Raw genomic sequence first — 15,235 nt, 5'->3', positions numbered from 1 at the left:
CAACCAAAGCCATTTTGTGATTCTGTGATCCCGTGAACATTTCTGAGCTTCCAATTTCAACGGCGAAAAGTTGAGAACTTGAGGCAATTCACGTTTCAGCAGCAAAGGAGCCAATTCTAAGATGGATTCTCGGCCAGTCTCAAGCACCAGGCATTACCTTCTGAACAGCAGCAACAGCAGCAAAGTCCTTTTTGTCTATCAGAGCGTACTTGCTTCGTAATCTGGCCTCCACTTCATGCTCCTGTTGACTAGGGGAGAAAACAGCCCCTTACCTTTGTGTTCAAGGAGGACTACTTCATGTGTCAAAACCTGTGATACCTGCCAATAGCAGATTTCCAAAGGAAAACGTCTTTCACCTGGGATCTCATTCCCAAACGCCCCACCTCGCTCCTATTCTTTCCCGTCACCGTTGTAACCTTTATCCACTCTCCTCTTCCTTTCCTTTTCTACAATGTCCCTTTAGGCCTCTGAGATACGGCAGCTTTCTGATGGCTATTTTAATACTTAGCCTAACCTTTTAATGGTCCAGATAGAATAATATTACCTCTGTTCGGTTCCATCACCTTACTTTAACCTAGTGATTTTCAGAGTGACTTTTTTCCCTGAAAGGGAACAAGTAAAGCATTGTCAGTAGGCTTAAATACACTACACAAGACTGAAAATCTTTAGAGAATCTGCAAGTTAAAGAAGACTAAAGCCCACTGTGTCAGTACAATAAAAGGAGTCCCAAGTTAAAAAGATAATAATCAGGCAAAATTTTAACGTGAAACCCATTTTGGTCTTGGGTCCTAGCAAAGCCAGACTGCCCAGGCTGATGATGTACCACAGTGTTGTGGAACCACAGAGATTTGGGTGTTCACACAAGTTTCTCGAGGGCAGGCAGATTTTCTACAGCAATATCGCAACGTCACTCTTGTGAGTGGCAACCTCTACTGCCTAGCCAGACCACTGCTGCAAAGGTTGGTGGGGCAGGGAGTGGGTGGGTTGCCCTAATACCCTTATTCTCTTCTATTTCATTACATGGAAGCTGCTTGTCCTCATTTTTAGGATTTTTTTTCCAGCCTGTCATTCACCTTCCCTCCTTCAACCTAAAAAAACAACTTTCATCATCCACTGGTGACATTCTGAAATAGCCACTTTCACGCTTTCTCCCATCCCACAGCACACATCAGAGAGTGCCTCTCTGGAAATAGCCATAGAGCCTCCTCCTCATGCTCCTCCAAATTGCTTTCTGACTTTCCTTTGCCATCATCTCTTAAAAAAAAAAAAAGTAAATCTGATGACTTTCAGATCTGTTTGCGGGCTGCCTTGCACTATGGAGATATGCTCCACGACTAGGGATCCTGCACAGTTTATGCTCGGTGATGGTCTATTTGCCAAGCAGACCTCTTAACCAGTGAAGTTGACCATCAAGAGCCCTCACACATGACTTACAAGCACTGGAAGGTTAGAGGCAATAGTCTTCTTGTGCAAAGGCCAGCAGAATCTGTCCAGAATTATGTTTTCGGTTACAAGTTATTCCCTGTACTTCATCATGATTCTTCACTGATGTCATGGTAAGTGTGATATCCCAGACAAAAGCTTGGTGGAATTTCTAAACCTTACTGTGAAATGCATCAACCTTGGAAGTCTTACCTTACAATCAGTTTGAACTGCTTAAATACCTCCTGGACTTGCCTGACGTTCACTATCTGAGGAAGAGATGCACACGGTGAAGACACAGGCAAGCATTTCGATGCTGCGCTCAGCTGTACTGATTCAACTCTTTCAGGTTGTGAGGACTCTGCTCTCCACTCGCTGGGTATCCACCCCGCAGGAGAGTTACCTTTAGCCGGCACTTGAGGGTCAGGCTGGAGGCGGATACATTGCTCGCTCTGAGATTTTTTAAATGAGGGGAATCTGATAGACTGTGGTAAACTCCATGGAGCGCAGAGCCATCAAGGTAATGATTTATTTACGATATTACAAGTTACGTAGATGGCATCTACCGACCTTGTGGATTATGCTGCTACTTCTCTTTTCACTGCTGGCCAAGACTGCCTGAGTACTTGGAACCGCCAGAGCGCTATCTTCGGCGCTCTGAGCCACACTAACAAACCAGTGCCGTCGAGCCATACTGCTGTCTCTGTGTTGGAGATGATGAGCAGGGGCAGGGACAGATAAGTAATGAGCAGTCTGCAGCCGAGCAGGAATCTGCACCCAGCTCTCCCAAGGTCCAAAAGACTGGACCAAGCTATTGAAACGCACTATCTCTGTGCTCAACCCTCTCTCTAAAAGATTCTTCAGTGCCACTGAAGACATCCTTCCCTGTGTGAAACTCCTTAGTCCTTCTCTACCTTCCTGGCTCCACACCCACCCACATCACATTTTGCAGGCCAGATAAAATACACTTCCACGTAAGCCCTTATTCCGCTCCACTCCTACCCGCGGAGGGAGAAAACAGGGACTTTGAGAGAAGATAACGATTACGTGAAATGAGAGGGAGTATCTCAAGTGTTTCATTTAAACTCGAGGGTTATCTAAGTGTTTGGAAAACAGTCCTGCAGCAAATTCGGCGCTGTTGTCACAGCGGCTTCTGTTCACAACCAAACAGAACTTTACTGTGACTCTGAGTGTGCATTTATGACTTCCATTTTCTTACATTTTGTTTTCTTTCCTCTCTGAATACAGGAATATTTGTGTATGTAGGACTTCTGCTGTTTCTTTTTGCAATTGTTCCACAGTCAACGGGTAGTTTCAAGTCGAGGAACTCTGCCCTAATGAACCCATCTTTAAGAGACTGGATTTATTTCGGCAACACACCCTGCAAAGATTTAGTTTAAAATTGGCAGGGCAAAATTTTGACATCAATTCTTTAAAGAAGTTCCAAATAAACCGATTCAAAGGGTTTCAGGACTGAGGAAAAGTTTCCTCAAGCTTCCAAAAAAGCAAAAATTGAATGAAAGCAAGGAGACGGTCCTCAACACGCAAAAAAAATAAATTACAATTCTGTAGTGCTTTTGGGGTTAAAGACAGCTGCTTCAGAAGACATTTTCAGTGCTTCTGTCTTGGAGTAAAGTGGAATGAAATCAGTATTTAAGTCCTTCTCCACTAGAACGCTACTTACATCAATTTCATCAATGGCTCCTTTTAGGTATTTATGGACTTGAGACTTAATCTCTGCTATCTGGACGTCAGTCAGAGGGTCATAAGTCACCAAAGAACGATTTACCTAAGAAGAAAGGTGAAGACCTGAGTATCAGTGAATTACCAAAAGCTAAGCAAGTGCTAGTCTGGCAAACGCCTGGCATCACTCCACTGTGCCCAGGGAAGCCTTATGTTTAATTTCTGATCGCTATTTCTCATTGTCTGAGTTGAGAGGACGTGGGACTTGGGAGCATGCTGAAAGCAATGCACTCCCCTTCACATTTCAATCAAACATCAGGAGGGCTTCAAGAGTCTGAAAAAAACCATCTGCGGTGGTTGGGGACTGAAGCTACAACACAGTCTCCCTGCACGGGATCTTCAGAGCTTTGCCTAAACCCCGAAAAACAGGGCTGGAAGTAGAAGGAAGAATACGGTCGCACTGAGTTAACTGATCCTACCGCAAAACAAAGATCATGACAAAGCCTTAACTAGGTCCCACCTAAGACACTGCAGCCTGTTCCTTACCAAGCTGTCATGCATGGCCAGTTCCTGCTTCAGAAGAATAATCTCCTTCTCCAAAGCCTTCACTGTCCCCTAGCAGGAAAACAAAAGGGTGAGCAAATGGCTAAATGCAATAGGAGAAAAACCTGCTGAAAAGCAGCGTTAAACTAGCTGCTCGAGAATATCACAGCTGTGTAGCAGCTCCCCTCGGGTTTGCCGTCATGCACCCGTGAAGCAGTGGGGCTGGAAATGACTCGGCCTTCGATTAGCTTCCAAGAAGACAGCTTCTGTTGGGTCCTGGCTGTACCGCCTGCAGAGTCAGGCTAAGCCATCAAAAGAAGGGCCACCTGGTTTCTAATTCGATGCCATCCTGATCTGGTACTGTAGGAGCCATCAATTTCTGGATGATGAGAGATTATCTTGAAAGCAAAGAAGTATGCAGGTTTCCACTCTGACTCTTCCTGAGCTCAGCAGGAGCTCTGCCATTAACTTTAATCGAGGAGGGAATCTCCTGTGGTGTACTGGATTGAATTTCTCCCTAACGTGGAATATCTTCAAGGATTCACTATTTAGAATGTGTTTCCAGAAAGGTGTGGGTACACAAATCTGCTTGGGATTCAGTGAGAATCAGATATTGAGCTGCTTTTTCAGTGACCTGTCAAGCATCAAAGCACAATAGCTTCCTTAAACACTACTCTTTTGGCTACACTTTTCCATTCCACACATCTCAACAAAAATGAAAGGGACTGAAGAGGAAAAGACAGTTTGTTGCACAGCTTCTTCTGGAAGCTGTTGGAGGGAACTCCCCAGCTGTTTCTCTGCTTGCCAGTGAGATCAGACCATGAAATACAGCAGGGCTCTCACACACCGCATCTGTTCCAGATCAGATAATTCTCAACTTGTTCTTTGGGCTATCAGTAATTCGTAGAACATTTACTGCTGCCAGCTCTGTTTCAGCTGTGAAAGTGCACTCAGGACATCTAAAATACTATCATTATTTTCTTTAAATTATTTCCTTGTTTAAACACTGGTAACTGCTGGTAACCAGCAGCAACAGGGATGATGCTGCGTAAAGCTGCAGGTAGGACTGGAGATGATTTCCCCACGTACCAGGGGAGTAGCCCACACCATAATGCCTCTGTTAAGGGCTGAATCTTATCAGAAAAATTAAGGACTCATATGCATGCAGTTGAAAGAGCTAACGCGTGTCAGGGAAGATGCAACCATCTCCATGGCTGTACCCTCTAGCATATCCAAGGGAACGGTAATTAAATACCAATGAGAAAAGTTTAATATTAATCCGTTTTATCATACACCTAAATTTCGCAAGTGTCAGCTTGGCTGGTGAGTGGTAATTCATTAAACTACTGAATTTCCCTCTGGTTTTTAAGGTCATTATCCTAAACATTAATGAGAAAATAGGCCTTCTTCCATTCCCCTTTTCTACATACCTCTCGGTCAGATGTCTCTTTGAGGACTGGCTCTGTTGTGATCCATTTCATTCTGGTAGCAAAACGAAGAGAAGACAACTGAAAAACATGGGGTTTAAGTAACTGAAAGAGATATTGGCAAGGATATCATTTTCATAATCCATTACTACTTAATCATATCAGATCCCAGAACACAGAAATACAAAAGCTATTTAACTGCAGGGAGCAGTACAGGATTTCTCATTCCAGGAGCGTATCTTCCAGTGCTCACTGGCTTCCATGTGATTAGCCAGCTTCAGATGATGTCTTTGTCTTTTCAGTTCGGGATGTGGACAGCTCTTTGTGTACCAGAGCTGTGATCTCAAAAAAACCCACTCCCATTTCTAACCAAAATACCACTTACATCCTAAAAACTCCAAATCGCACATCAATGGCCTTCAAGCTTCTACTTCTGCAATCGTGGTGTCTTGAGAGTAAGTCCCTGCAGCCTGAAAATCCTTTTCTTGATGCAAAGTATAGCAGGTGAGTACTATTATAAGTCTCTAGATGCTCTCAGAACACAAGGAGGAGATGATAAAACCAACCCTGCCTCGAAGACAACCACACAACAAGTGTCTGTGTTCACATGGCTTTTTGCTACCTACAACTTTCTTGGCAAAGAGCAAAGTGATTCCCTTCTCCGTGTTACAGATGTGGTTACGTCGATCCGATTCACACAGTGAGACTTTCACCAATTTCACTATTTCACAGGTTAAAAAAACCCCCGTACTGTTAGGGGGTTACTCCTGATTCCCGAACCAGCAGAAAGGCAGCTCAGCTCTGATGTGAACTGGTGCAATTCCGTTGACCTCGGTATGTGATGTACCATTTGAACACATTCGTAGACTTGAACCAACAATAATAATTAACACTTTCCACTGTGCTTAGATTTTAGTTGCTTGTGCCTGCTCTGTTTCAGGCTCCCATTTTCCCTCCGCCCCGGGCCAGTTCGTACTCGTCTGTTTGCATCACAAAGCAGATTGGCGAGAGCAATCTGTTTTCTGAGCCTTGAAGATAAGATGAGCTATCGCTATCCAATGTTTCCGATGAATTAGGCAGGATGTTTCTCTGGGATTCCTGCCATAGCCCTCCAGAGACTATTCTTTAAACCCAGCTGTGGCCAATTGCAACAGTAGCAGGAACAAGACTTTAATTCTGCAGAAATCGGTTCAACTTACAGTCTCTTCCACGTGCACAGCTTCCCCACAGATATTTGCCACTAGGACAGTATTGCAGTTTCCCCCTGGGAGAAATTTAGAAAAAAAAAAATAAGCAAAGAATATAATTTGGGGGTTTTTGTTGCTTCCTTTTCTGGAATATATTATGTGCTGACTAGAAGAGAGAAAAAAAAGCAATAAAGAACACAGCTGGTTTGTAACTGTCCCTCTACAGTTCACATGGGTACAGAAACAGGGTGGCACAGAATGACTTAAGAATAAAGGTAAAATGCGTTTCTCATGTGGCGATGATGCAGTAAGAAGATGGGAATACAAACTGTGAAAGCCTGAAATTGGGAAAACTGGAGCAGAGGATTTTAAAAGCCCTTGGCCTAAATCTAGCAGCGGGGAACCTGGCAGGACATAGCCACCGCCTTTCCTAAAAGCAACGCCAGGCTCGTGCTCGGAATGCCTCAAGCATCACTCTCATTCCCGATGACTTTGGTCACTCCACACAAATGTCTGCAGTCTGTTGTCAGCTGCTTTCTCCTCCCACGTCTCCAACCTGCATTCCAAGAGCATAAGCCTTTCCTGTGGATTCGCGACGCACCACAGCTTTGGGTTTATCATCTGTAGCCTGATGCTAAAGCAGGAGCATCTGAAAAGGCTTGTAACATGCTGGGTTTTGCGTTTTTTTTGTGGTGGTAGTCTTTGAAAGTATTCTAACCAAGGTTTTGTGAGTTTCTACCGGCTTGATCAGTGTGGGCTTTGTACCATCTCCTGCGCCTGCTGTTTTATTTAATGAGGAAAACCCGACATCCTTTGAACGATGATGAGTTCCATGTGTTTATATGTTACGGCCTTTGCATTTAATACGTTCATTGAAACAACACTGTTTTCTAGGAACTATTTGGGGCCGTTGTCACGCACAGCTCTTACCTAGTGAGTCCTTGAGAACGTGAGTGAGCTTGCTCTGCCGGAAGGGGATGTGGTCCCTCTTAGGATCAGCCAGGGCAATGACGATTTGCTCAAGGAAAGACAGGGACTTGTTGATGTACGTGGCTTCTTTCAGAACCTGGCCTTCAGACTGTAACGAAGATCAAAAGGCAAAGCTTCCCCAACACGTGGTTCTGGCCGAACCGCAGAAGACAGCATATTCCTTCCTGAGAGTAAAACTGTGCTTGACCGCAAGGGTAAGGAGCTAGTTCGGAACCAATAAATTCACGATCTAGAGCTTTCTTCAGTTTGAAAACAGGTGTTCAGACACCTCAATTTTTCATTACAAGTCTACAAGGACCACTGGCTTTCCTTTCCAAAGGGTAAATTATGTATTCGTCGGAGGGCCGATGCAATTTCTATTCTGATCAATACAGAATGTCCCGTGGGACCTGAGGAGCTTTCAGTTGTCGAGCCCTAATGCTCTAAGAAAGTTTCAACAGTTTGCCAGCTGTGACCAGAAGTGGGGGATTTGCACTGTCACTTGGGGAATGAAGAGGAAAATCAGAGGTTCTTTGAGAAATGATAGGCTCAAATTAACTAACTGGGTCTGGGTTAGGTTGGGAGGCACATGCATGCGGACTTAGAAATGATACACAGCAGCTGCAAACAACTGAGCACCCTCTGACGTGTTAATGTGACTTACAATTTGTCACAGGTTCTCCTATTTATCACTGGCTGAACTCTGTTGTGGGGAAAACTTGTAATTTCACCTCCACCGTGCTGATTACTGGACTCTTCAGCATGGACTGAAATATTCCTTCCATTACTTACTCCAGTCTTGCTCAGTCTCTCTGAGCCTGCCAGATCTATTAAGTTGATTTTAGAGTTAACGCGTTTGACGTCCGAGAAAACTCTGAAACGAGACTGAGGGAGAAAAGCATATAAACTGTACTTAACAGCAGGCAAAACTGAAATACAGTAAAAAACAGACATGTGAAGATCCTCAGGCGTTTGAGTCCCTAGAAAAACTGCTGGAGCTCTTACCTCAATATAAATAGTAAAGATGCAATGGGATCTGGATGAATTCTTATTCAGTGTGTGCTCTGCTATCATTCTGTTGGTCTCGCCCTGCAAATGAAGTCAAAATTCAAGACACTGTTTTTAAACTTCTGCATTGGTAAAATCAAGGGAAATTAGAAATCCACACAGCTAAATAAACAGCGTTTCGATCTTCACTCCGCAGAGCCTGTAACATGGATCAGTTGGTTGGAGCAGTCAGAGCAGGAGCTCGCTATATTTGTCTTGCTTTCTTACTCAAAGGCCTCTCAAAGCATTTCACGGTGCGGTTGGTAAAGGTCATTGTTTACCGTAATAATGCCTTTTACCGAAGACCACATTATCTCCATTTCCTTGTTCAGAGGCAATACCTCCCTGGCTGTTTCAGTTTCCTGATGACTAGAAAACCAAAGAGCTCCCCAAGCTTCAAATGTCATCGAAAAACTCGCACAGACACGACAGTCACATTTTTGTAATGCCTACTTAGAGGAAGAGAAAGCGACATTGAAAATGATGTTGCAACTGGTTGGTTGGAGCGCCAGTCTATGGCAGAGCTGTGCTGCCAGGCTGGCAAGGCAGACAAGGAAAGAGGAAGGCTCTACAGCACAGAAATGCACTTGTCAAGAGGGTTCCCAGCCAACTGGTCTGCCTGGGTCTCAAAGGACAAGGACCTTTGAGAGCTGGAAGGTCACTGGCTGGGCTCCACACTAGGGACTGTAAATCCAAGAGCAAGAATGAAGGTGATGCTCTCGAGGTAAATCCTGTCTCTCCACAGATGAAGAAACAGAGTCACAGCGTGGTGGGCAGCCTCCTCAAAGCCTGCGGCTTTCCCTGTGAACCTAGAACCACAGGCAGACCTCATCGAAGGACCTGAAGGGATCCCCGGGCATCACTTGCACTTCTTCTGTCAACAGATCTCAAGTGAAGCTGCATTGTCATCATCCTTCTACTCTTTAAAAAGAAAACGGGAGTTTCTGCAAATCACAGAGGCTGGCTTAGGACAACACACTCCCATTATTAAAAAGGCAAGTGAAAGATTTTAAGGACACCAGATGGCTCCCGCTAAGAATACGCTTCCTGCATATAAACCCAATTATTTATTCATGTTTCCCATGAACTAAAGCACCCACAAGTAAAAGAAAGATGCAGACATAAGTAAGCAAACTCCTTTCGCAAATCTAACCCACCGTGTGGCCGCCCTGCTGTAAAATCTGACTAACGGTGCCTGTGCCACGACCATCCCGAACTCTCAGACTCTTTTCTTGGAGGATTGATGTAGCTAGGACAGGCAGGTGTGTTTTTCAGGAAGAAATTCCAGTGTAGGTCAGCTGGTGGGTCTAAAAGGACCCCAAATATTCTACACTTTGTACCATGTGGCTCACTGACACTCTGGCGTGATAACCAGGGTAATGGAAACAAGTCTTTTTGGCGGTCTGGGATCTCGGTCTGCTGAAGGGGCTGGTGAGGTGGCTGGAATTTCATACAAGTCTTCTGAAACGAAGGCAGATTCTGTGACTGCCTTCACTATTTTGGTGCTGCCTGGAATCTCCAACGGTACTACGTTCTGTGGTCTCACCTCAAAAGCAATGGCACAGGTTGCCCGGAGAGGTGGTGGAAGCCCCATCCCTGGAGGCATTCAAGGTCAGGCTGGATGGGGCTCTGAGCAACCTTATCTAGTTGGAGATGTCCCTGCTCACCGCAGGGGGGTTGGACTAGATGACCTCTGAAGGTCCCCTCCAGCCCAAATGATTCTATGATTCTATATTTCCTCCATCACTTGACTTGCTCTGGCGTACACTGAAAACAGGGTTTCTCCACAGAGATCTTCCAGAATCTCCGTGCCAGGGATATCTTCCTCACAAGAACACGAGCTACAAAGAGTTACCAGTTCTTTTACCCACAATAAAGAGAACAAAGAGAGTTGAACCTCCCTCCAGCCGTCCTGGCCACCCACCTCCTGCTTTACTGCCTCCTCCCTCAGCTAAGCCAATACATATAACAGATGAAGTGTAATATTTGTTTTTTCTTGCCTCAAAAAGGAGATTTAGAGCATCTTCCTCACGGCTAACTGCATGTATAGATAAGCCCTTCACATAAACACCCTGTGGGCAATCCACTACAGCCATCTGGATGTCACCAGTCCCATTGCTTGTCACGGTGGAGAGAAGGTCAAACAAGGTCTCGTTGTAGATTTCCAGGTAGGATATTCGGACAGTGATGAACGGATCAACGGAACATGCAGTTGCTTTGAAGACCTATACAAAGACAAAGAGTTTGTCGGTGGCGGTGCTGGTTCCCAAACAGAATTATTAGCTATTTATAGCTTTCCAGAGAAGCTATTTATAACTTTCTGAGCAGCTATAAGTGCATCTGCGTGCGTGTCGCTAATTCTGCACTGTGCTTGCCTGAGGGCTGACAGGGCTAAGTCAGCAGTTTTAATACAATTTTGCAAAACGATAGTTTTGAAAACAACACTTTTGAAGACCTGCTTACGCTTGGGAAGCAGCAAGTGCTTTATATGAGCCAGTAGAAGTAAACAGGAACAACCTCTGCAACTGGTAATAAAGCATAACTACAGAATTCCTCCCATCTTTGTTTCAGGTTGTAGGCATTACGTCAGCCCCACGTCGCGGGTGTCAGTTGTCTTTGTGGGAGTGGAGAGCACTCTGCAGTATCGCTGCCTGAAGACAAGCAGACCTCCCCCCTCAAAGCAGGGGTAAACTGCTGCCTCTGGACAGGGACGTACGGGTCTACGCAGCAACGGGACCAACAAAGCCAACACCATCCCAACGCTCTGAAACGTCACCGTTATCAGTGCACGGTGTAGTAAAAGAAAGGGACAAGTAACTATGTTTTACAGGCTCCTTTGTTTCTTTAACGATCATCACTTAGATAAAATGAAGAAAAAAAAGAAAAAAAGACTGGTGGAGAGAAATATATTCACTGTGTTAAAACACTTCTATGAGTATGAGCAAGAGCTGATACAAGAGATGTCGTTGATATTTCTTCTAGCCTCTTTTCCCATCCAGATCCAGGACCTGCTGTATAGCTCGGGGTATGATTCCTCGATGCTTGTACTCATCAGTTGCTCCCGTCATCGTGTAAGTTTTACCAGCCCCCGTTTGCCCATAGCACATTATCGTGCCTAGAAAACATTCAAAAGCAAAAGAATAAACTCAGGAGGGAACCTCTGCATTTCTCAAATGGGACAGCAGAAGGATCCCTCCCTCAGATCAAATCTCAGCTTATTGTCAAAATAATAAAAATCGCACCAAATTACCATTATAGCCAATTAAAGCTTTGGACACCAATTTCTTAGCCACAGTCTTGTAAGCCAGTTCCTGGGAGGTATTGTGAAGGACGCCATCCAGTCTAAAGGACCAGTCAGTCTGCCTGTTATTCACAACTCCTTTCTTGGCATCTTTTTTGATGTATATATCAATGCTCTGAAAGCCAAAAAGAGAAGAAGATAACTTCAATAGCCATGAAGAGTTTCAGCAGTTATTATCTGAAAAAACAAAAAAGGAAATGTGGCTAAGCTCCTCTGTTTACCTTTCAGTGATGTCTCTGATTTTGTGTCCCAGAGAAATTATTAATTAAGCAAGAATAACCTGCATAAGAGGGGATAGAAATAGACTGTACCCCAGGGAGACCTCTTAGGTTGAAATCGTTGTTACCACTGGGAATTTCTCAAAGATCAGAGCCCCAGTCTTTTTTTCTCTAGTGACCGCATCACAAGAAGTATGTTTTCCCATAGTCACACTTGCTGATACAAAACCACGAGCCGCTGTCAGCGCAGGGGAGAACAGCAAGCAGGAACACATGAATCAACGTCCACCAAGGAGTTATACTTGGCCTTAAGGAAGAGAAGAATTCTGCGTTGCTGTGGGCAAAACTGAAATCAAATTCCAGACCTTTCACACTTGCAATCTCTTCTTCTCTACCTTGTTGTCTGGCCCAAACTTGATCATATCTTGAGCAAAATCAGCTGTTGGCTTGACTCGCACAAATGTATGGACTCTCTTCTCTGCTGTATCCATTCTAAATAGAGAGGGAAAAAAAAAAAGGAAAAATCAACAAAATTGCATTCCCTAAAATGAAATGTAATGTTATTTGTCAGGAAAAGGCAAGCTACAGAGGAGACAAGTTTAAAAATAAAGTGTTGACGTATGTTCAGCTGCAGTTTCTATTCTTTATTAAAAGCAATCGTAGGCAAACAGTTGCTGCAAATTCTTTCCAGCATTGTTCTGCTCAGAAAACTGAGCACATCAAAAGAGAAGGGTCTTACTGATCGTGATTTCCTCTTGTGTATCAGGCACATTAGTGTTTGACAACACAAGCTTTTCTTCCTCTTAGCCTTGCAAAGCAAAATAGTTGCAGGAATATGAGACGGATTTTCTTTTCTCTAGTGTTTTCTGTGTGTGAAGGCACACACAGCCTCCTGTTTTGTAATGTCAGTTCATCCAGAACTGTGTTTCAAGTTTCTGAGGCTTTGAGTAAGCCTCCAGGGGCTCAACAGCCCTGCAAAAGGCGATGCAGCCCGTTGGTATGCCGACATTTCCAACACTCTGAGCAGCAATTACCTTGTTTACAGTCTGTATTGAATATGCGTTTCTCATATCTTTGTAACTGATACGCAAAAATATTTTAAAGTTCCTAATGAAGACCTGATCTTAAAGTTTCTGGAAGGAAAAAAAAAGTCATGAGCCTGACAACTCCTGGTGAAATTCTTGCGTTGTTCTTCTGGTCAATGCGAATTTAGGAAGTGGCTGTCAAGATCTGGCAAGGCTAGGGGATCTGCTGACCAAAATCCACCGGAGGAGGGCTCAGGGGATACATCCAGCTGCGAAAACCCCACCTGAGAAACAGGCGCTGAGTATTTTTAAATCCCTGAAACACTCAGATCCTACGTTTTCTCTCCACTGTTTCCTACAGACGGCCTGTTCTCAATAGCTGGGTAATATCTAGCAACAATTTCTGTTTTCAGACAAAACCCTTTGTATTTCTTGTATACTAAGTATTTTTATTAGTGATCTCTCCATTACCATATCTGCTGTGACGGCTCAAAAAAGAAACAGAGACGTGGGCTGAACCAAGACTTCTCTTTATTTAAAACAGAGGTGAGCATTTGAATGACTACCTGGTAAAGGTATCGTGGGCGCCTTCTCCTTTTCCTAGACTACCGCAGCGATGCCAACATCATGTCCGCTGTAGAATCCAAAACGATGCTAGGTCACCGTGACCATAACCTCTTCCGTATCGGAGACAGTCTTCAAATGTGATTTGTGAAAAAGCACGGTGATAAAGAAGTGCACAGATGTCACCGTAAGGATTGCCACTAAGTGACATGCACAGAAAGCCGCCAAAATATTTGCCGGCGCTGCGTAAATAAAGGCAGGAGCAGCACTGGAAATGGAAAGTGAAATGGAAACAGAGGCAAGAGTTTTAAAGTTGGTAACCAGCGTGGAAATGCTACTCATCTGGTTATGGGGATTGTTAGAGATCACAAAACTCTGCTGCACAAATATAACCCAGTGTTGGAGCGGTATGTGCCTTATTTCTTCAGAGCCGCAGCAAGAAGCACAGCAGGAAAAAGAAGCAAGGGAAAATTTTAGGCAAAAACTCTAATATGAATCAGCGAGAGACATGACAAATTCAGAATGAGTGGAATCTTCCTCACTGCAACAATGCCGGTTGTTGGATATTAGGACAAAAGCAATTACTCCCGGGAGTATTTACTAACATCAGAAGATGGGAAGAAAACAGGGAAACACCTCTCCGGCAGACTCCTAACCAACAGCATAGAGACCAAAAGCCCTCCAGCTCATTAGCAATACCCCAAGCATCCAACCAATCTGATTATTAACTGGGTTTTTTGTCTGCAGCGGAATGTTTATTGAGGCACTCCGAAGAAAACTACGTGTTTATTGGTCAGCTAACCAAAAACGTTTCTGGTTGTTTCACCACTAAATCATCGTCTCCCAGTTCAAACAATAAATGTTGAAAGGACAAGAGTCAGACGTGCCGTTACCTTTGCTCATCGTTCAGCACCTGTAGCGTAAACCAAGCAAGCAAAGCAAATCACAATTCACAACTCAGGCCGTTGGTTTCGCAGCTCTTTATGACAAGGTGCCAAACCAAAGTTCCTTCATCCCTCCTTATACTGCAGCTGAAGCCAGCAGGACTCCCCCGTTAGTTAGGCTCAAGATTAACAGACTATTTATGCTCAGAATTAATGGAAACACAGTTATCTCTGCAATGGAGGCAGACACCAACATGCCCACACAAAGATTAGTGCCAAAGGGAAATTTTAGGTGGGGATTTTGGGGCAGATTGGCACAGATATGTGTACCCAGAGCAGTGAAATGTGGTTTTCTGTTCTGCCTGAGAGATCGGAGCTTATCCAGCACAGATGGACAAAAGTCTGGGCCGAATGTAAACACTGGGGAGGCAAAGCTGCTTTGTGGGGGGGAGGTGATGGTGAGGCTTGCCCGTAGAATTCAAACTCCAGTGATGCTTTGAGAGTTGAATCCACTCGTTTGGACACCAAAAGCCCAGTCCTGCCCCAATACCCCAGGCCGTCTGCACGCCCAGGACCACCACCAAGCAGAATACGGTTGGACTTGATGATCTTTGAGGTCTCTTCCAACCATAATGATTCTATGATTCTATAACGATTCTATGAATGGGGGAGAGAACAGCCCCAAATTACCTTCTGCCTTCCCAGCTGAGTGCTAAACCAGCCAGAGGGTGCGGGATGCGAGGCGGCTGGTGACACGGGTGCACCGATAACGGGTTTTTAGGAGAGGTGCAAGAAGAAGTAGGAGGAGGGCATGAGGATGGGCGGGATAACAGGGAAAAGAGGGAGTTCCACGGACAGCCATGCCCACAGCCCCGCTTGCTGGGGACATGGGCCAAAGAGGGTGATCTGAGAGGGGGCTGGGGTGGAGGGGGGCTGTGAGGACAGGGAAAGGGTCATCCATGTTT

At 44.7% G+C, this 15,235-nt stretch overlaps 1 protein-coding gene across 1 annotated transcript; it reads right to left on the bottom strand.

Annotated features, from left to right (window-relative positions):
• Positions 1–157: 157 nt before the first annotated feature.
• Positions 158–12,288, bottom strand: KIF9 (kinesin family member 9; the record flags this gene model as incomplete). Its single annotated transcript, XM_009699227.1, has 13 exons — positions 12,193–12,288; positions 11,529–11,694; positions 11,287–11,393; positions 10,279–10,503; positions 8,237–8,320; positions 8,024–8,116; positions 7,193–7,340; positions 6,275–6,339; positions 5,079–5,156; positions 3,652–3,720; positions 3,107–3,211; positions 1,636–1,691; positions 158–248 (listed from the first exon to the last, which is right to left on the bottom strand). Coding segments are annotated over exons 1-13 (1,383 nt in total), but the record flags the coding sequence as incomplete, so codon positions are not given.
• Positions 12,289–15,235: the final 2,947 nt, after the last annotated feature.

The sequence above is a fragment of the Cariama cristata genome, unplaced genomic scaffold, assembly GCF_000690535.1.
Source record: "Cariama cristata isolate BGI_N322 unplaced genomic scaffold, ASM69053v1 scaffold34040, whole genome shotgun sequence".
Classification (NCBI taxonomy): domain Eukaryota; kingdom Metazoa; phylum Chordata; class Aves; order Cariamiformes; family Cariamidae; genus Cariama; species Cariama cristata.
Note: the sequence above shows the minus strand (reverse complement) of the source record. Positions and strands in the feature narration are given on the sequence as shown.